Consider the following 22,628-nt stretch of genomic DNA (forward strand, 5'->3'; position numbering starts at 1 on the left):
AGGGGTAATTCCAATTTCTAATTAATACTACAAGCGGATAGTAATTATGACATAATATAAATAAACATTTTAAATAAATGTGACTAAACACTTTTGTATGTAATTCAAAAACATTTTTAAATATTATATTTTTGATGATATAAACAAACATTTATGATCAATAATGAAATATTGTGTATTTAATACGAAGTTAAATGACTTACGTGGTAGATTATATTACTATCCAATATACTCTCGTGTGATGAATAATATTAAAATAATCTTTTCATGATTAGATTATTAGATAAACGTATTACCTAGTAGGATTTTCAAGTTTCATTGTTTACTCAAAATATCTTTGTTTTGTCTTCAAATAAACTAGTAAGTATGATTCTAGATATGTTACAGATCAAAGCAAAAAAATTTTCAGCGAAAATAATCATGATTGTTAAAAAATTAAGATCAAAATACGAAACAATATGTTATTTTAATAAGGGAGGATATAATCAATGGATGAGTTTTAATTTTTTATTATTTAATCTAAAACTACTCCGCTTAGATGTTTGATGTCGGAAGTAAACTGCATTTTTAAGGAAAACTCCAACATATTGTATTCTATTTACACAAAAAAAAAATCTTTCCATAACTTCAAAAGCATTATAAAGTAAATAGGAGGTTTTAATTGTTTCATGTTGATAATTTAGATATTTATATTATCCTCAATTGTATTTTAAGAAATAAAACATCGAATATATTCGTCATGCATCACGTTTTTTAGATACACTTGAAATTAATATTTCCATTTACTTAACTTTATTACTATTTTTAGTATATGATTTTAATTTCTTAACAAAACTAATTAACAAATTACTTTACATACAACGAACTAATAATAGGTTGATACAGTAAAAACATTATAAATTGTTCTAATATCAAAATTATATTAATTTTTGGGCATATAAATAGCAAAATATAAACATTTCTCAAATTTTTTAAAACCACCAAAACATAATATATATTAATAAAGGGGCATGCCCCATTCATAATAATACATAAAGCTCCTTATATATCACAATTGTGTTTTGAGATATAACTATGCTGTAGTAATGTTTTTACTTGTCACGTCCAAATCCCAATTCTAATCGATTTTATATATAAATTTTATCTGTGCCAAAATTACATTTATTTGAAATATTTTTATACTATTATTGCAATAAAATAAAACTTCTCGCAATACAAGTATGTAAAAAGCAAATGATTGAACATAATTATATTAAATAGAACACTTTGTCTTATTAAAGAGTAGTAATAATATTTAATTTAACTATTTTTTTTATCTTGATTTATAAGTCAATAAAAATATAATTTTTATATATCTAAGCTTTTTAGAATTTAGTGACTTTTATATGTGTCTTTTTTTAGTAATTTATTTTTTTCGACATTAGAAAGCTTACAACAGCAGAAAGCATAAGGCTCCATAATAATTTATTACGCACTGTGCTTGGGCCTAGAGCCTACATATAATTTTCCGTTTTGAAAAATTATCAAGAAAACGTACGATCTAAACCTATTAAAGAAAGTTTTGAATGGTTAAAATAAAGAACATAATTAACATCAAAGAAACCCAAAAACATTAGATTAACATTTAATGATGCCGTATAATGCTAAAATTCGACTTCTCACAAGACATTATGATGCGGACAGATCATAAAATTAAGTCTTTTAAAAGTGATTATTTAGATCCGTTTAGAAATTAAAAACAACGTTTTTAATTAAAACAAAAGATAATGTTTATATTAGAGTGGTATCAAGATTAATATAGGCGTTTGATTAAATCTATTTTCACATTTGATATTCATGAAAAAAGTAAAACGAAAAACGTATTGAAGTAGAAACATCATACCAAGATAATCAACAAAAATTATACCAAAAAAAGAATATGAGTGTAGTTAAATCTACAAAACAATTGTGCATATACTGTATGTCATAAAATATGAAATATCGCGAGGAAGTAGCTCATTGATATATTAAATAATAGAATTTATGCAACAAGGAACATAACATAAACATAATTGAGAGTATTGCCCACATCGAATTTTTTTATTTTTAAATCCGAGGGGAAAAGTGCCGACCAGCTACTAAAAACACAGTAGATGTAATTAGGACGGTTGCTAAATAAGTATGTTAAAATAAATAAATATAACATAGTAATATAACAAAGATTAATTTTTTCCACGTTTCATTTTAATTTTGGAAGATTTTTAACAGATTTTTTGATGCACACATTTTCTTAATCAATAATCTATATTTGAATTAAAATTTCGTTATCAAATTCTGCAAATAGTTATATTTAACAAATTTGTTCGTTTAAAAGAAAATAGAATAGCAAATCTTGAACATATATATATATCAATCGATATAGTAATTTAATTAACACGAAGAAATAAATTATAGAATATTTTTTATGCTATATGAAATAAATGTGAAAATATATAATTTATTTAGGTATAACATTCGGCCTATTAATTACTTTTCACAAGATACGCTTACAGTCTCATCTGGCAGTTCCAGGACTTCCTTCTAAGATTCACTCATTGGGCTCTCGAAGACCCCCTCCTGATCTGTATCAAGCCCATGTCTGGCTGACATAGTTAGGCTTTCTAAAGTCATTTTAAGGACTCTTGACTGTATTCATGCTTCCGTTCTGGGTTCTAATCTGAGCACTTTGATATGCGTACGGTTAAAATTAGTTACTATTCCATCCCACGTCATCACATAAGGAATAATTTTCGGCTTGTATTTGTAGAGAGAAGCCACATGATTTGCGAGCAGTCGTATTTATGTTTCTTTTCTGTTTCTACTGCATGGAGGTTGTTAAAAATAAATATGAAAAGATATATTTAGACATGTTTTTCAACTAAAATAGTCGTTCACATTCTGTATTTTCCTGATTTATAGACGAATTCAATTCTAAAAATATAGAAAACTTATTTTTAAATCATCGATCATGATGATATATACAAAAAAACTATTTATAAAAAATATAATATAGAAAACTCATTTAGATTAGAAATTGTCATGTTATTTTGTTAAATAATGATACACATAACTATAAATTTATTTATATTTGTTACAGTAAAATACTTAAAAGCGTTTAATTAGAAATACTTCTCAGCGGCGAACAAATAATGCTTTTGCAGGTTGAATAAAATGGTTCTCCCACATATACCTTTTCAACACTATCAGGTACTAATGGTTTTCTCGTTGTTGTAAAGCTCGGAATATTTCTTCTATTCCGTAAATGATTATCATTATTCAATTCATTCAACATTATAAATATCTCATTGTATTCATGGGCATTAAATAATTGACTTATTTCGTTTTCACAACTCAAATCAAATTTCAAATCTACACTATTAAGTATCTGATATTTTATCTTTTCCCTGTTATTAATATACTCTTTAAAATTTTTTATACCTGATAGTCTAAATACTAAATTTAAACTATGAGCAGCCAAAGAATACAAAAAAGATGAAACAGATAAACAATTTTCTTTAGGTTTTCTTCTTTGAAAATAATGAAATAAAGAAAGATAAAATTGAGAAAAGAAAAAGGTTTGGGGAATGTCTTTTTCATTAGATATTAAATCATCGAGTTTCCTTTTTACTTCATGATGCTGAGTAATAATTGCAAAATAATCTCTACAAATTAAATAGTAAAAATCAAGATCGATTTTTTGGTTTTTTTCCAGGGGAATATCATCCATTTCAGAATGTAAATATTTTTTAGAACCATCATTCATTGACTTGGATCCTTCCTTAGTTTTGATATCGTTGGTAAAAAGTATATCGGACTTTTCAAGTGGCGCATCGGAACAAAAATGAACAATGAAATTTGAGAGAAACATCATATGGGCTAAAGAGATTTTTTATTTAATAAAAGGAACGGAATATAGTATGACGCAATCCAAACAAGTCAATTTTAGAAGTTCCTTAAATATTGTTATTTGTTCATTTTTACGATTAATTGCTAATATTATATTTGTTCTATAGATAAATGAACATCAACAAAAACGAATTTTTGATAAATTAAAAATTTGTAAAAACAAAAGCTCTAATATTGTATTAAATTAATTATTTCTTCGGCATTTTTTATAAATACTAAATACTTGATGCTGTCTTCTCAAACACTCTTTCATATGCTTTTAAGATTTATATGATAATTAAAACCTTTTTCGACCTATTACAAATTTTAAAATACAAAATAAGAAAATTTATTTAGGAGTTACCAGTAAAAAAATACACTTTATCTGTTTTTAATTGCTTCTGACATTCATTGACTCATTAAGATTATTGCTTTTTACTATGTTTTGGCATACACGAATGCGATGATTTGATTAGTAGTATGCTAGTTAAAGAAAATATGAATTGTGTATATTTTTATGCTTTTTTAATGCACCTAATAATTATTTATAAACTTTAGTTATAAATATAAACGGCCTGTTTCGAGCCAACATATTCCAATATACTGTATATGTGTTTAAGTACTTATATGCGTCATTCATATCCTTAATTGCGAATTAAATTTTATTAAATTATATAATTTTATAACAAATTCCAGACAATAGAAAATATAATATTTTTGATTAAATGTCTATTTATTTGATTAACTAAAACTAATCAAATGTACATTTTCATATAAACTTATAGACTTCAGTGTGTATGTTTTAGTGCACTAGGTCATTTCAATCACAAGTTTTAGTAATAAAATTAAACTGTGTTAAAGAAGTTTAACGTTTGTATTTTGCAATTATGTTTTCATAAAAACTCTTTAATACACAATAAAGCGACCAGTCTACTTCTATTTTTCTGTAATTTATAGAAAAATGACAATGTGAATATAATCTCCTCATTTTTTAAAAAGCGTACGATTTATTTTTATTAAGTTTTAACAGATACGTTACATTCAGTTTTTAAAGATTTTTTTTGTGTTTATTTTTTTTTAATATAAAAAGTCAAGAAACAATGTAATAGATATAAAATGTTATGATTTGATGCAATTATATTATCAATTTCCAAAGGACTACGACTAAATATTGCAAAAGTTTAAAAATCAAAATACTCAGAATAAGATTTGACATGTCGATATAATAAAACATGTATTTAATTCTTATTTCCGAAAAAAACTCTTGAAAATATGTCTAAAATGTATTTTATTTTTGTGTCCGTGAAGCGTAAATAGAATGATGATTAATAGAAAGAAAAAATTTCTTGACACACAAAAACATCGGATTATTACAGTAATATTACAAAGACATCTTCATATGATATTATTTGAAATAGTTACTTTATATATAAAGATTTATTGAGTAATTTATCAAAAGTCTTAAATATTTATAGCACAGCTTTCCCCGGCATCGCTCATGGGATTTGGCTCTTCACAGACTTTGGTTTCTATAAAAATAATTTATATTTTTCGTCTCAAAATTTTCAGCTTCATTTCCCTTTGTCGATACCACCTCTTAAACAGTCGCCATATTCGCTAGTGCGCTTACAGCTCTAGCCACTTCTTCCTCTCCTGATCGTATCTTCGTTGTCGTTCCAAAGAGATGGGCTTTAGAGTCTTCTTCATCACAATAGACTGTATTTATGCTTCAAGCGGGTTGGAATTTCAGCTCCCTCATGTACTTTCTGTGATATTTGTTCACCACTCCGTCCCATGTCATTACATAAGAAACTATTCTTGTCGGAGATCCATGTATTAGTCCCAGTTCATTTGCAAGAAGGTCATATATTTGTAGTTTTTCATTCTCGACTATAGTAAGTCGATCCTGGTTGGTTATGCCAACTTATTATTATTAAAATTTCTTCTTCTTCTTGTCAAACACAAGAATATAAGGCTTATTATGGATCACCTTTATATTAGTATATATTCTCGTGTCTACTCTTAATTACGCCTTACAGTCGAAATGAATTCTTGTACTGAGTGTCCACGTACTTTCTTTGTCTTCTTAAACCCATATTAAATACATAGTAAGAGATGAATGCATCTAACTACCTCTTTGTGTTTTCATATAATAAAAACCCAACATTAGATCATACTTGGGATCTAAATAATCTACGGTCTTCCTATGAGACCCACAATGGGGACATTGACCTCATGTCTACAGGAAATTTTTTTATCCTGTAGGAAGCAGTAAAACGCTTCGGATCTAACCTGATTGTTTCCTTTAATCAGCCAGGTAAAAGAGTCCTTAATGCTTACTTTTTCATTATCTCCAGCTTTAAATAACTTTCCATAGTTTATTCTTATGTTAATTTTGTTGTAAAGCGCTTCTTTCCGGGATTCTATTGGCATCTTCTGGGGAATTACTCCTACAAAGCTATACAAAATCCCAAGATACTCGTTAATTGCAATAAAGAGGAATTTGCTATGGCTTGTACTTTAAGTTTCGCTGCCCGTCATAGTGAGCTTCTTCTAGACTTATATAATGTTTTAATATATTCAAAAGGGTTCTTTCGATTCTATCTTCGATACTTATTAGGACTCTTTCCATTTCGGATCTAGGAAGGGATGATCTTTCCTTGCAGGTGAGCTGTGGATGGGCCTGGTACTTAATAAGTACCTGTCGGATATCAAAATCGCGACTTTTGAAATCCATTGGTTCTAATTTTAAAAGTTCTACGTGATAGTCTAGTACTGATATTATATGCTCATTAATAAAATAAATCATATTCTTACCATTTAATTAAGTTTTACACAGTTTTCCGACCCTCTGTAGGATTTCATTTTTTACTTTTTCAAAGGTCTCTGGTTTAACAGCACTAGAGGCATCCTCTGTTATTCCAAGGTATTTGTATCCTTGATGCCCCTCTAGTTTTACTGCATCTTTCTTACAATCACTACAGATAGTTGTAGACTTACTCCTGTTCATTTCTAAACCTACAGCCGAGAATTTTTTTTTAGTTTTCCAGATCATCAGTTTTTAAACGACATCGTTTTCTGCAAGGAGCTTAAGATCATCAATAATTAGGTGCTGGTTTGTTACTTAAACACTTTCAGGGGTCTGCTTTCCTACTTTTGGGCAAATTCAATTCAGTTTTCTGATAAATGGGTCAATACATTATATAAACAAACATAATATTTATTAATAAAGGCATCATTCCCTCATAATAATACATAAAGCTCTCCTTATGAGTTAATTGTGTTTGCAAATATAACTAAGCTGTAGTAATGCTATATAGTGACTTGTGAAAATATGAAATTTACTTTTTTTTATAAATTTTGATCTAGGTTTAATATTACATTTACAAGATGGATTTTTATACCAATTTATTGTAATTTTTTCGAAACCTTTTGTAATACAAGTTTGTACAAAGTAAATGATTATACATAATTTTATCTAAAAATACGCACTTTGTCTTATAGATTATAGCATAAAATTTAAAATAACTTTTTTTTTGTCTCTACTTTATAATTTCATAAAAAAATGTAATTTTAATATATATTATAACTTTTTAGAATTCGGTGACATTTATATGTGTCCTTTTCGCAATTCATTTTTTCAAAAGAAAATATAAATCAACGGCAGAAAGTATAAGACTCTATAGCATGAAACACATTTTGTGCTTGGCTAGAACCTAGATATTATTTTCAGTTTAAAAAACCTTTTAAAAAATGTATGATCAAAACTAATCAAAGAAAGTTATAAATGTTAAAATAATAGACATAAAATTAACAGCAAAGAAATAATAGTAACTGCCACAGGTTACTATATGTTTTTCTTATGTTATTTAGACTTTTTAACAATTAAAAGAAACCTAAAGACATTAGATTAACTTTTAAAATGAGGTCGTTAAATGCTATTATTTAACTATCTCACATGATATAATTATGCGGATAGATCATAAAATTAAGTCTTGTCAAAAATTCAGATTTAGATCTAATTTGAAATTAAGAATATAATTTTTAAAATTTTAACAAAAGATAATGTTAAAATTAGAGTGAGATTTTGGTATACATAATCTATCGTATCATTTTTACATATTTCTGAATAGAAAAAAACTAAAACGAAAAAACATAGTGAAGTGGAAATATCATGCCAAGATAGTCTATAGAAATTATGGCAAAAAAGAAGACACGTGTGTTTTAAATATACAAATAAATGGTGCAAGCATTGTATGTCATCAAGTGTGAATTATTGTGATGAAGTAATGCATCGTTATATTATATATTGGTTTTTATCATCAAGCACCGAAACAAATTCATAATTGAGAGTATTTTGCTACACTGAAAATTTATACTTTAATCTAGAGAATACGAGTGCTGCCAGTAACTAAAAACATAGTAGATGTAACAAGGATGGTTGCTAAATGAGTATGCACAAAAGATATATGTAACATAGTAATTTAACAAAGATTAATATTTTCAATTTTTCATTCATATTTTAGAAGTATTTGTAATAGATTGTTTGCTGCATATATTTTCTTAATCAATAATCTATATTTGAATTAAAATTTCGTTATCAAATTCTGCAAATAGTTATATTTAACAAATTTGTTCGTTTAAAAGAAAAATGAAAAACAAATCCTAAATATATATATATTTATATATTGATATGGTAATTTAATTAACACGAAGAAATAAATTATAGAACATTTTTGATGCTATATAAAATAAAAGTAAAAAGATATATTTAGATATTCTTGTCAACTAAAGTAGTCGTTCAGTTTTTTGTATTTTCCTGATTTATAGATAAATATATTTTTAAAAATATAGAAAACTTAGGGAGAAGGATCTCACAGACCCCTTCCCTTTGATGGTACATTTTATTTTATTGAACCTCAAACACGAAGTGCAAAATAAAGAAGGAGCAGGAAGGAGGCAAAAATTCCTAAGCACTTATGACATTAAAAATAACAAATAAATATACGCTCTGATACAAAATAAATTAAAGATTTAGTTATAATGATTATTATGGGCATTGTATCATTTTTACCATTTTACCCTTTTTATTTTTTCAATTTTCGGTTTATTATAAAAGCAGATTTTTGAGGAAACTCCTTTTATAATAAACCAAAAATAAAAAATATAAATAACATTTATATAAGAAAAATTAAATAAATGTTCAACGATCTATTCAGATTGTAAAATCGAAATATTAAATATAAAATGTGTTAAGTTATTTAAAATTATATAGTTTTATGATTATACTCTTTTTTAAAAAAAATTTCGTATACAAATATAGGCTTAATTGGTATTTTTACTGTTTAAAGATGTAAGTATTTTGGGTGCTAATGATTGCTTCTCCTTTATTTTGCACTTCGTTTCTGAGCTATAAATAAAAAAAGTGAACACCCTCAGAGGGGAGCATTTTAGTCCCCAATTCTAAAAAATCAGAAGGGCAAAAAACGCTTATTAATTTATATAATTGTAAAAACTTGTATCGAAATATAATTGTGTACATACATACAGACTTATTAGCGTTTTTAATGTCATAAGTGCTTAGTAATTTTTGTCTCCTTCCTGCTCCTTCTTTATTTTGCACTTCGTTTTTGAGGTAAAAAAAAATAAAGTGAACACCCTCAAAGGGGGAGGGTCAGTGGTACCCGCCTCCGAAAAACTTATATTTAACCATTGATTACGATGATATATACAAAAAAACTATTTTAAAAATATGTAATTTCGATAACTTTATATATATTAGATATTGCAATGTTTGTTGACTGACTTTGCATGACTATACAATTTATAAAAATTATTTGTATTTGTTATAGTAAAATAATTGCAAGCATTTAATTAGAAATACCTTTTAGAGGCTTACAAACTCCGTTTCTGCAAGTTAATTGAATAGGTTCTCCTACGTATACCTTTTTAACACTATCGGGTACTAATAAATTTCTTGTTGTTGTAAAGGTCGGAACATTTCTTCTATTCCGTAAATGATTATCATTATTCAATTCATTCAACATTATAAATATCTCATTGTATTCATGGGCATTAAATAATTGACTTATTTCGTTTTCACAACTCATATCAAATTTCAGATCTACACTATTAAGTATCTGATATTTTATCTTTTCCCTGTTATTAATATACTCTTTAAAATTTTTTATACCTGATAGTCTAAATACTAAATTTAAACTATGAGCAGCCAAAGAATACAAAAAAGATGAAACAGATAAACAATTTTCTTTGGGTTTTCTTCCGTGAAAATAATGAAATAAAGAAAGAGAAAATTGAGAAAAGAAAAAGGATTGGGGAATGTCTTTTTCATTAGATATTAAATCATCGAGTTTCCTTTTTACTTCATGATGCTGAGTAATAATTGCAAAATAATCTCTACAAACTTTATAGTAAAAGTCAAGATCGATTTTTTGGTTTTTTTTCAGGGGAATATCGTCCATTTCAGAATGTAAATATTTTTTAGAACCATCATTTATTGACTTGGATTCTTCCTTAGTTTTGATATCGTTGTTAAAAAGTATATCGGACTTTTCAAGTGGCGTATCGGAACAAAAATGAACAATGAAATTTGAGAGAAACATCATATGGGCTAAATAGATTTTTTATTTAATAAAAAGAACGGAATATAGTATGACGCAATCCAAACAAGTCAATTTTTGAAGTTTCCTTAAATATTGTTTTTTGTTCATTTTTACGATTAATTGCTAATAATATATTTGTTCTATAAATAAATGAACATCAACAAAAACGAATTTTTGATAAATTAAAAATTTGTAAAAACAAAAGCTCTAATATTGTATTAAATTGATTGTTTCTTTGGCACTTTTTTATAAATACCAAATACTTGATACTGTCTTCTCAAACACTCTTTCATATGCTTTTAAGATTTATATGATAATCAAAACCTTTTTCGATCTATTACAAATTTTAAAATACAAAATAAGAAAATTTATTTAGGAGTTACCAGTAAAAAAATACACTTTATCTGTTTTTAATTGCTTCTGACATTCATTGACTCATTAAGATTATTGCTTTTTACTATGTTTTGGAATACACGAATGCGATGATTTGATTAATCGTATGCTAGTTATAGAAAATATGAATTGTGTACATTTTTATGCTTTTTTAATGCACCTAATAATTATTTATAAACTTTAGTTATAAATATAAACAGCCTGTTTCGAGCCAACATATTCTAATATACTGTATATGTGTTTAAGTACTTATATGCGTCATTCATATCCTTAATTGCGAATTAAATTTTATTAAATTATATAATTTTATAACAAATTCCAGACAATAAAAAATATAATATTTTTGATTAAATATCTATTTATTTGATTAACTAAAACTAATCAAATGTACTTTTTCATATATACTTATAGACTTCAGTGTGTATGTTTTAGTGCACTGGGTCATTTCAATCACAAGTTTTAGTAATAAAATTAAACTGTGTTAAAGAAGTTTAACGTTTGTATTTTGCAATTATGTTTTCATAAAAACTCTTTAATACACAATAAAGCGACCAATCTACTTCTATTTATCTGTAATTTATAGAAAAATGACAATGTGAATATAATCTCCTTTTTTTTTAAAAAGCGTACGATTTATTTTTATTAAGTTTTAACAGATACGTTACATTCAGTTTTTAAAGATTTTTTTTGTGTTTATTTTTTTTTAATATAAAAAGTCAAGAAACAATGTAATAGATATAAAATGTTATGATTTGATGCAATTATATTATCAATTTCCAAAGGACTACGACTAAATATTGCAAAAGTTTAAAAATCAAAATACTCAGAATAAGATTTGACATGTCGATATAATAAAACATGTATTTAATTCTTATTTCCGAAAAAACTCTTGAAAGTATGTCTAAAATGTATTTTATTTTTGTGTCCGTGAAGCGTGAAGGTGATGATTAATAGAAAGAAAAAATTCCTTGACACACAAAAACACCGGATTATTACAGTAATATTACAAGGACATCTTCATATGATATGTTTTGTAATAGTATAATCATATTCGCACGAAGTCCAAACTTGATCTCAAAAAATTAGTCCTTGTAACGCTTCCTCACGAATTACTGTTTCGAGCCTTAAATTATCTTTCGTGTCCTGAGAGATCTGTAGAACTAAAGTTTCTTATTATTATTGTGCGTTTTCTTCAAAACCATTTAAGTAAGAGAGGTATTAATTTTTACACAGAGCCTGAGATTTGTCCTATGTTTCTTGTAAATTTAACTTCTAATCCCATGCTGCCAGGCAAATGTAACTGTGATTTATATGTAAATTCTATGATAAATTTTTTTTATTGAAAAAATTTGCAGTCATGAGATTTTGTGCTATAAAATAAACAATAAATTATAAAACTCAAAGTATAAAATTTGTGAATATAGGTTTTGATGCGCTCTTATACAAAATACAAATAATTTTGTAAATGTCTTAATGTCATGGTAAAAAACGATTGTGTATTTTTACATAGATTACTATATGACATTTAAATTTATAGATATAAATGTATATGTATATTCATTTTTTAAATTTTACTAATATATTAGTTAACTATAAGTTCCACATAAAAATCATTTGAACATAAACCGGTGTCTAATGTTTAATAAAATACAGATTCTATGTTTAACTAAGTACTGAACTAGATAAGTCCATTTTTTTATAGCGCTATTTTGCAAAAAGTAGTCTTTGTTGCTTTTTTAATGATGTATAATAAAGTTGTAAATCTCTAATCAATTGCAATATGACAAGTAAGGTATAACTAACATTCTTTATTGATATGTACGAATATATCTGCCTTAATAACACAAAAATCAAAACACAAATATTTATAGTTATAAAAAAAGAATACAGCCTTTATCTTTAGACATTAATTTTGTTTATGTTTGATTTTGTTGTATAAAATTTTTCTATGTAAAAAATAATTTAGATGTGTAAAAAATCTATGTATGTCCACTAAAACATTACATATTACAATAAATATGAAGATGTTATATTAGTTTAAAATGCCAATAAATAGAATATTAGGCTGAAGAATATACTATTAAGAGATTTTGGTATTATAAATTCTTAAATATTTATACCGATTTATTCATACTAAATGAAAGCGCTTTGGCCTAAAAAATTTGTTTATGATCTTTTTTACTTATGCTTAATATTTTCACTTAAAATATTATATCTAAAAAGATAATAAAAGCCAAAAACAAAATAAAATGTTATGTTTATGCTAATAAGTGTAATTTCCTTTTCTTCATTTTTAATAAAATTACATAAGAAAAAAGTATAAACATAGAAATTTATAAAATTTTTTTTCCGGGTTTTAACTAAATATGTTTGAGCTACTAATATTTAAATTATACACAATAGCTTGTTTTCTCATTTTTTTACTCATTTTCAATGTGAAAATTACTTATTTCTGTATCTCAATATTTATTGCACATCAATATAGACTTAATTAAAAAGCGCCATGTTATGCAAGAAAATATCCTAAATAAATATAGTTTGAGCTGCAACTTATAGAAAATTAAAATATGGCGTTTTACGAAAATCAGTAGTCGAAAAAAATTATCCATAAATTGTCCTATAATATATCTATCCTAATAAAACTATAAGTGCTTTTCAGACTTTGATTTTTTCACAAGTTTTATAGTTATAGTTTTTGGTTATTGTATTTAAATAGCTCCAAAATGCTTACTTAAAATGTAATTAATGTTGTAACATTAATTGTAAATGTATAATTACATTAACTAACATAAAGCTATAATATAACTTGAGCGTATTACACGTGATTATTGCAGCCGAATATATTCTAAGTTTTGCAAAGTATATTTAAGCCTGCCCCTAAATATGAAAATAAAATGTAGCAATTGAACATCTGACTTATAAAGTATCGTTATAATTTAATACCCTTACCAAAAATTTCCATAAAGACTTTGTAATTTTTTTATTTACATTGCAAAAACGATTTTTTTTAAAAAAAATGTTAGCTATTTTCTTTTTTTAATAAGCTTATATGTTAGGATAGATTTTTGTCATAAACAATCAAACTAATTTTTAACAATTATGTAAAAAAAAACTAATCGTTTCACACTCTTTCTTAAATGTTAGAATAAAATTTGCTGGATATTTATTTTATAATACAGTTATTATAACCTAGACCTGGTCATGCAAAACAAATTGACTATGTAATTAGTTAGAGTCAAAACAACTTATAAATTTATATCTATAAGTAAATTTATAAAAATAACATTTATTTTGGAAATTTGAATGGTTTTAAATGTGTTATATATTTCAAATACATTTTTTTTATTTTGATATAAAATTAGACATTATAATGAAGTAGAGGCTAATATGGAAAGATACAATATCAAACGTGTGATAAATTACTTTTATATAATTAGAATGGAATGTGTATATGTAGTTTTTTGTTGTATTAGGATGCATCCATAAATTTTGTATGTTTAAGACCTTTACAAAATTTCAATATTAAAGATAAACTATAGACATTCCTAGACATTGCATGTACACAAAATTTTGCCTTTTTGAACACGATCTAATATTAATGTTATTAGCAATCCTGTTCACTATTAAAATATATTATTGGTCAATAGAACTTTTAAAATTTTTTTAAAATTTACTAATATTAAACAATTTATATTTATAATACAATCATTTTACCATATGTTTTAATTGAATTATTTTTTAACAAAAAACTTAACCTCCCAATTATGGGATTATTATTTGATTATTTGCGATTATTACCTCATTGTAAGCTATACTGCGTTGGCTTTAAAAGTTAGAATTAACTATAAATAATCTGATTTAGAAAAAATGGGGTTTCAATTTATTGTGGATTTCCAGATCACCATAGTATTCAAGCTACGGTAGTTAGAGATTTTAGTAATATATGTGTATATATGTTATTTGTAGATAGATTTCAAAGAAAAATAAAAAACGAGAGGTTATAATCAGTTTAAAACAGAGCAAAAACTTTTAAGAAAAAAATCTTAAGAGAATTGGTTTCTACATTTTTAATTAAAAAAAATGAAAAATGCTGAAGTTGGAAATCTAAAATCGAACATTTAAAAGATTTTTTTCAGATAGGATAAATCATTTATGTTAAAGTCTTTGCAGTTCTGCTAAGTGATAATTTCTTAATTTACTTTTTCTTCTAAAAATGATTATAAAAAAATTATATTTAAGATATATGTTATTAATTAGATATTTGACTTAAAATTGTTACAATAAGTTGATAAATGTCTTTTATCTGCATATAAAAAAACAATATTGGAGTAAAACTATCATTTTTACGAATAAATAAAAAAAATTATTTTAAGCATGTATAGTTGTATGCAATAATCCAAATTGCGATTTGATTTTTCTATACCTAAGTTAAAATACTATAAAATAATAATTTTATATATTGAAAAGTCTGCGGATGATTATGATTATTTATTATGATATCTTGAATATCATAAAATTATGCTTTAGAAATATTTCCCTCCAAATTTCTCAGTTTCCCCTCCTACAAGTATTTAAATATTTTATCCTTAGAAGGGTACGATAATGAGGACGAGAGAAACAACAAGAACCAAAATAAAATAAACAGTAATATTTTAGAAATGTTTCTCGGTGGTGGATACCACATTTATATTTATATTAATTAGGTTTATAGGCATTTTTTCAAAAATTTTGGTAATTGCATTTTTTATTTTTAATATAAAAACCTAAGTTAATTTTTGCCTTCTTAGTTATAAAATGAAAACTTCCTCACATTTCTGTTATTGTAAATACATCTGTTTTAGAAATTAAAAGTAGAAATTTCTTTGTCCGATCGAGAAGAATATCATTATATAACATCCTTTTATACATACAAAAACAACGCAAACTAATCAGCGGAATAGTAAAATTTTTACTATAATTAGTCATAAATTTATTGTTTTACATGATGGAAATATGCGGGATTGAAAATGTCAAAAAATACCTCAAAAAAAACAGAACGGAAATTTGTTATCTTTTAAAGGATACATACAAAAAAAAATTAAATTTTGGTTTGTCTAAAAGAATGATGTTACAAATTTTATTAAAAGAGGGCTTCGGCTTGTTTTTTGCATGAGCACGCACAACATAAAACAAAACAAAAGTTTATTTCTGTGTTCCATTACTGCGACTAAATCAGTTATAATACTTATATTAACATATGTTAAAAGGCCAAAAATAACTTTAGTTATTCGTTTAGAGGGATTGGGCGGTATAAACTAAGAGTTAAAAGTAATTATTAGCAATGAACATATATATGGTTCCAATTAATAAATAAAGAATAGGATTCTTAATAAATATAAAGAGTAAAATGATATATTTTATTAGAACTTATAATTAAAAATTCATAATATTGATGACTAAGAATACTTTTCTTGGGTGGTTAAAGTTTTTAAAACAATACAGTTCGACGAAAACTGTTCTTAGGTTAAAATTTAATGACAGAAATATACTACTTTGCCTTTATATAAAAAATACTTTTTATACGCATAAATAATCTTTCTTATTCTAAAGCATAATAAAAAAAATTCAACAATATACGAAAAAATGAAGCACTGTGCATTTATAACAATTATGATAGCTTTCTGTAAAATTAGCCACAATAAGACTCGAAGAAAATTGCATACACCAAGCATAAGTTGTTCAGATATATCTAAACTTTAATAAATCTTAAGAATGAGATCATAAAAGACAACTGATCAAAGATTGTGATAATTATAAAAGAATTGTTGTCTCTGTAAATGTTATAAATATAACGAGCACTGGGTATATAAATATGCATACCATTGAAAAAAGACAAAACAAATTTAGCGCTCAACATTTATTAATGCTGTTCAGAATAAATATTATTTAAAATAAATTCTACTTGCTTCATTTTAACCTAAATTACGTAGTTTTTATTATATGTCGAAACACTACAACATAAGTAATCATCAAAAAAAAATTTATTTAGACTTCTTGTGTATTGTCAAAAAATACCTCCAAATCTTCAGAATTATTCGGCCCGCGATTAGTAATTTTTTTAAAAAATTTTACTAGATTTTTTTTAAAATAGATGGTACAAATTAAGATAATTATAAATAAAGGGATTAATATATAAGGGAAATAGCTCATATATCCTAGGTCATTGTTAACATTCTTCTTATAATCATCAAAGGCATCGTAATCGATATCATGATCACTGAAACTGTGTTTTATTGGATAATTAGGAAACTTTTCACAATAAATATACCCTTTGTTATTATTTCTTTCGTCTAACTTTTCAATAATAGTTTCTATACCATTTTCACCAAAACATCTAATATATGGGTCTATCATTTCTTTACACATTTTAACAATAATAATAGGCAAATCCCTAAGACTCCACTGAAAGCATGTTATATTTTCTAAAATGAATTGTAATGTTTGACTTATATCAGCATCTCGGGGAATGATATCTTTGTAGCAATGATTTAACACATTATAATATTCCAATGTTACATTTTTAAAATTTTCAATAAAATAAACCTCATGCTCTGTCAACGAGGTTGTTACCCAAGAGATTGATTCTTTTACATCGAACGCCTTATAAACAGCATTATAATATGCGTTTTCCATCTGTGTTCTTTTTTCTTCGTCTTTATATTCTAGCCAATATATTTGTTTCCAAAAACCAAAATTTAAATGATTTGTTATAATGTACCAAATAAATTCAGCGAATTCTTTAATTAACATCCGCGATAAACCAGCTTTTTCAAAATTCCCTTCTAACACACTACATGTTATATTATCATTAGTATTAATAATACCATTTAAAAGACTTGTCTCGTCGTTACTTGATTTTATTTCCTTGGTCGTGAATGCCAATAAATTAAAATAAAAAAACATATTCATTGTTGTGGGGCAAAAATTTATTTTTTTTGAATGTTATGGAGATATGGACATTCCATGTAATAAATAACACTATAAAGTGCATGTATGTTTTTTCGCCCCGGATTACGGTTTAGTTTGAATGAGTAAACTCGGAGGTAACCAATAACTGGCTCTGTATGATCGAGCTTAACTCCTTTGCTTGTGTTTCAATTTGAGCAAGCATTTTCAAAAATATCATATTTATATTTTATAAATTTTTTCTGAAATATCATATTTATATTTTATAAATTTTTTCCGAAATATCACATCAAAATCTACTCTTATAGAATGATAAGGTTGCTCCTAAATCGCTCCAAAGAGAAAGTCTACATAATTTTATTAGAACCTTTAAAATTGCGTTCGAAAAAGAAGACCTAAAAATAAACAAAAATTACTTAACACTTATAATATTTTAATTTAAAACAAAAATTTATTTTTTTTCAGAAAATTGCGGAATGCGCACACTATACTTGTAAGTATTATGCATTTTTTTGCTTTTTATTTTTTACCGTTTTTTTGCTAGAAAAAGATTAATGGAAACTTCTTTCTTCTAATATAAAAATTCAAATCCACTATATAAACAATAAATGCATATTTTACAATCTATCTAATTGTTTACTAAAAAATTTGTAAATACATCAATCCAAATAAACTATAAATATGTCTTCTCATGAGCATATATGGTTAAAAAATAAATTTTAAATTCAAATATTTTTTAGAACATCTTTGATTCTAAAAATAGCAGTAAACAGAGTGCTGATGCTTGCTATTTTTTCGCATTTCATTTTAAATTGACAACATAAAATGAACTTCTTATAGGAGGAGTAAGGTCCTTCGGCCGGAACGAAACTTAAAAGTATATAAAACTAAAAATAATGTGAGGGAACTAATAAGTCGATATTTATGATTAATTTTGGCAAAAAAATAAAACATAGACATAGAAACGCATTATATGATTTTTTAAGCATTTTAGATTGAATAAAAAATTCGTTGTTATTTGAAAATACATCAAGTCTTTGGAATTCATTTGATAAAAAATATCCGATTTGTTTTTATACATATACGGCATAGTAAGTTATGTTTGCGACCCAATAATATTTATATTCAATAAGTTTTAAAAAATTGATGGGTTAGTTGACTGTTTTTTGTGCATTTAGTACAGACATTGCTGTCTTGTTTATGGAATTAGCTCTTCCAATTTTTATTATATGAAATATATGTGTAATAACTTAAATGTTTTAGACGCTTTTTTCTTCTCCACGCACCTCTTTTTTGATATTTTCTTTTTAGATGTTGGACTTTTCTAAAGCTTTTTTCCTTTATTGCGTTTGTCTTATCAATTTTCATCTTAGATTTAAAGAGATGGACTATAAAGGCAATCAAACAGAAAGATTTGTTTATAATTCAAGTAATGGTTGAATTTTCTAATTTTTAATAAGTTATTTGTAGTATCTGGTCACTATTAATTTTGTGATTATATATGAAACTATTCTTGCAGGTTTTATATATTAGACTTAGTTAATATGGCAGAATTTCTTTTTTTAAACTTACCTCTCGAAAGTTTCATATCGATTTTTTTTTAATAATCTATCTACCTTATTATAAAAATTTTTACTTAAAATTTTTCATTTTTTGCGATTTTAAAATTTTTAAACTATTTGTTAAATATTAATTATGATATTATAATACGATTATAGATTTAAAGCTTCAAATATATAATTATAAAAGTGTTTTTTTTTTGCTTATATTTTTTTACAACTTAATTTCAAAATGTTATCCTATGTGTTAAGAATTTTTAAAGAACCTTCAGTTTAAATCGTAAAGGCAACCAATCATATGAAATTTTGCATAATAAATTTTAAAAATTTACAAAAAACTATTAAAATTTATCACTTTAAATTTGTAAATTAATTCAAATTTTTTATTTTTTTTATTATAGAAATACAGTATACAGTTTGAAAAATCACATTCCCTTCTTTTTTTTCATGTTAACAAAAAAAAATGTAATGTGTAAATACGTAAATCTCTCTAAAGCTGGAAACATAGGTTATTCATAATAATTCGCCATGACAAATATAATTGTCTCATAACTTAAAAAGTAATGTGTTAGATTCTTGGTTTAGAAGAATGATTTAATATGTTATATTTATTCATAAAAAATAATAAACATTTTAGCATTTATAATTTACATTTTTCTATTTTTTAATCTACATCATTATATTATCATAATTATTTAAATAATATTAAAAAACAAAAAAGTTTTTAAATAGATAAAGGCCTATTTTAAATTTTTTTAATCTTTTAATATACAAATTCATAATTTCTTTACAAATTATTAAAAAGCAATTCCGTATTATCTGTCTCTTTTGGTCTCTTACTAGTAATTTTTTTATATAGGTTAATTAGTGGTTTTTTATAATATAATATTAATAAAATCAAGATAAGTAGAAGAGTAGGAATCGCTGTATAAGGTAAAATACTCAGAAAACATTGGTTACTACGAGATTTAACAACAATTTCTTGCACGTTATCATCAAAAAAATCATATCCGATGTGATGATCACTAAAATTATATTTTAAATGATCACTATTATTATCTTCACAGACAGAAATATAAAGCCGCATATGATTATTTTCTACTTTATCTTTAATACTCTGCATTCCTTCTTCCCCAAAACATTTAAGATGCGGTTTTATAACACCTTGACACATTCTAACAACAATAATTGGCAGGCTATTTCCACGATCATAATGAAAACACGTGAAATAATTTAAAATAGATTTAACTACTGTACTTATAGAGCTATCAGCGAGAATGGTATTTTTGTAACAATCATTTAACATATTGTAGTATTCTAAAGTGACTTCTTTTAAATTATCAATAAATTTATTTTCTTCACTTGTTAACGCATATCTTGACGAAATGTTTATTTCTTTAAGGTTAAACAATTCTAATATACTATCCATATATCTACTCTTGATTAGCATTCTTTTTTCTTCGTTTAAATAATCTTTCCATTTTATATAGGTATAATAACTAAATTTTAAATGTTTAGTTATAATATTCCAAACAAATTCGGCGAATACTTTTACAGTGATAGGCGATAGATCTGTACCCTTTAAGTTCCCTGCTAGCGTAGCACACAATAAACTATCATTCCTATTAATTATCTCATAGAACGCATCGTCAACGTTGATACTTGTTTTTATAAAATAAATAAACAGTGCAAAAAAGGTTATATAAAATATCGATCTCATTTTTAGGGTTTAAGTAAAAAAATTAATTAAAGATTATTTTTTAGTATGTGTCGTAATACCTTTTAAAAATATTTTAAAAGCAAACACAGATGATTTTTTATTATATTATCAATACTTTAGTCATTTTAGCACACAAATTTTAAATTTTTTTTTAGAAAAAAAAAAAAATATATGTAGGGCTACTTTTTTATCAATCTCTAATTAATCAATTTTTTAAATTTTTCTTTTGGAAATAAACATGAATTGACGAATTTTAGTTTCCAAATGTAATCACACGGCATAGACCCTTTATAAATAATGATAATTGATTAAAAAATAAATCATATGATAAATGCAAGTGCTAAAAAGATATATGAACTTTTCTAGTATTGCAAAGATTTAGAACCAAACAAGATAAAATTAAGTGAAAACAAAATAATAAAAAAGGATCAACTTCTTATTTAATACACTATTTACAAGTTTCGAATACATATCTCAACTTTTGTAAATTTTTTTGGGAAATATATGGGGCGTACTAAAATTTTAACATATACCATTCTTTTCTTAAATTATGTAAAATAAAAGTTTTTTTGTAAATAAATAAAATGCTAAACTAAACTAGATTAAAAAATTCTTGTAAAAAGCCTTTTTTAAAAAACCACAAAAACATAGATATATAAAATTTCATCGGTAGAAATTCAGAGTACCTTCAGCACAATAATGAAAATGAATAACAAGTAAGAGTAAGCTAAATAAATATAATTTGAGTCTAGTAAATATACATAGATCTATAGATTTATACATTTAACACAAAAAATTATATTTTGTGTAAAATATTTCACCATATCGCTGAAATACATCGATACTAGTATTATAATGATTGAATAAAAGTTCTATTTTTGTTCGCGACAAAGTGCTTTTTATCTTTTAATTGAAATGTGTAAACTGTTGAAATTAAGGTAAGTTTTTTTATGACATCCTTTAAGTTGGTTCGTAAAATACCTAATTACGTTAGGTAACATTTAAATTTTAATTTAGTTTGTATCAAACATTATTCCAGTCCAAAGAAGCCCAAGTTGTTGTTTTAATACCTTAATGTGCGTCAAACACTTTTGGCTGGTTTAAATTTTTGTAAATTTTACGAGTTTAAAAGGGAATACATATGACGACCGACTGTATCGTAGATTCTATAACACGTTGCTGAAGTTTATATGCAATAGGTATAAGACATCTCGCTAAAAAACAGGATTTATGATGTGTTAGTGTAAGTGTTCGTGCAAAGAAATCGTCAATAATAGTTGTAATAAAGTTAATTATGCGATAATTTCCGTTTCAAAATGCCGGCTAGTTATCATACTCGTCGTGGAGCACTTAAACCGGAATTTGAGGTTGCCAAACACTAACGGACATGATGTAGACTCCTCTCAAGTGTAAAAAATTAAACCTTTTGCTCAAATCCAATAATATTAATCTACGAGAATATAACTCAGAAGCTATATTGACAAT

The 22,628-nt window shown here is 25.2% G+C and overlaps 4 protein-coding genes across 4 annotated transcripts; all 4 read right to left on the reverse strand.

The window, feature by feature from the left end:
* Positions 1–3,133: 3,133 nt before the first annotated feature.
* Positions 3,134–3,889, reverse strand: VNE69_05044 (uncharacterized protein; the record flags this gene model as incomplete). Its single annotated transcript, XM_065473522.1, has 1 exon — positions 3,134–3,889. The coding sequence occupies one exon, from the start codon at positions 3,887–3,889 to the stop codon at positions 3,134–3,136; it is 756 nt and encodes a 251-aa protein (XP_065329594.1).
* A 5,884-nt stretch (positions 3,890–9,773) lies between these two features.
* VNE69_05045 (putative SP-containing protein) lies at positions 9,774–10,529 on the reverse strand (the record flags this gene model as incomplete). Its single annotated transcript, XM_065473523.1, has 1 exon — positions 9,774–10,529. One exon carries the CDS (start codon positions 10,527–10,529, stop codon positions 9,774–9,776), a length of 756 nt encoding a protein of 251 aa, XP_065329595.1.
* Positions 10,530–16,943: 6,414 nt separating this feature from the next.
* VNE69_05046 (putative SP-containing membrane protein) lies at positions 16,944–17,867 on the reverse strand (the record flags this gene model as incomplete). The annotated part of the gene is made up of 1 exon (XM_065473524.1): positions 16,944–17,867. The coding sequence occupies one exon, from the start codon at positions 17,865–17,867 to the stop codon at positions 16,944–16,946; it is 924 nt and encodes a 307-aa protein (XP_065329596.1).
* Positions 17,868–20,210: 2,343 nt separating this feature from the next.
* Positions 20,211–21,143, reverse strand: VNE69_05047 (putative SP-containing membrane protein; the record flags this gene model as incomplete). Its single annotated transcript, XM_065473525.1, has 1 exon — positions 20,211–21,143. The coding sequence occupies one exon, from the start codon at positions 21,141–21,143 to the stop codon at positions 20,211–20,213; it is 933 nt and encodes a 310-aa protein (XP_065329597.1).
* Between the last annotated feature and the right edge of the window lie 1,485 nt (positions 21,144–22,628).

Source organism: Vairimorpha necatrix, chromosome 5 (genome assembly GCF_036630325.1).
Source record: "Vairimorpha necatrix chromosome 5, complete sequence".
NCBI lineage: Eukaryota > Fungi > Microsporidia > Nosematidae > Vairimorpha > Vairimorpha necatrix.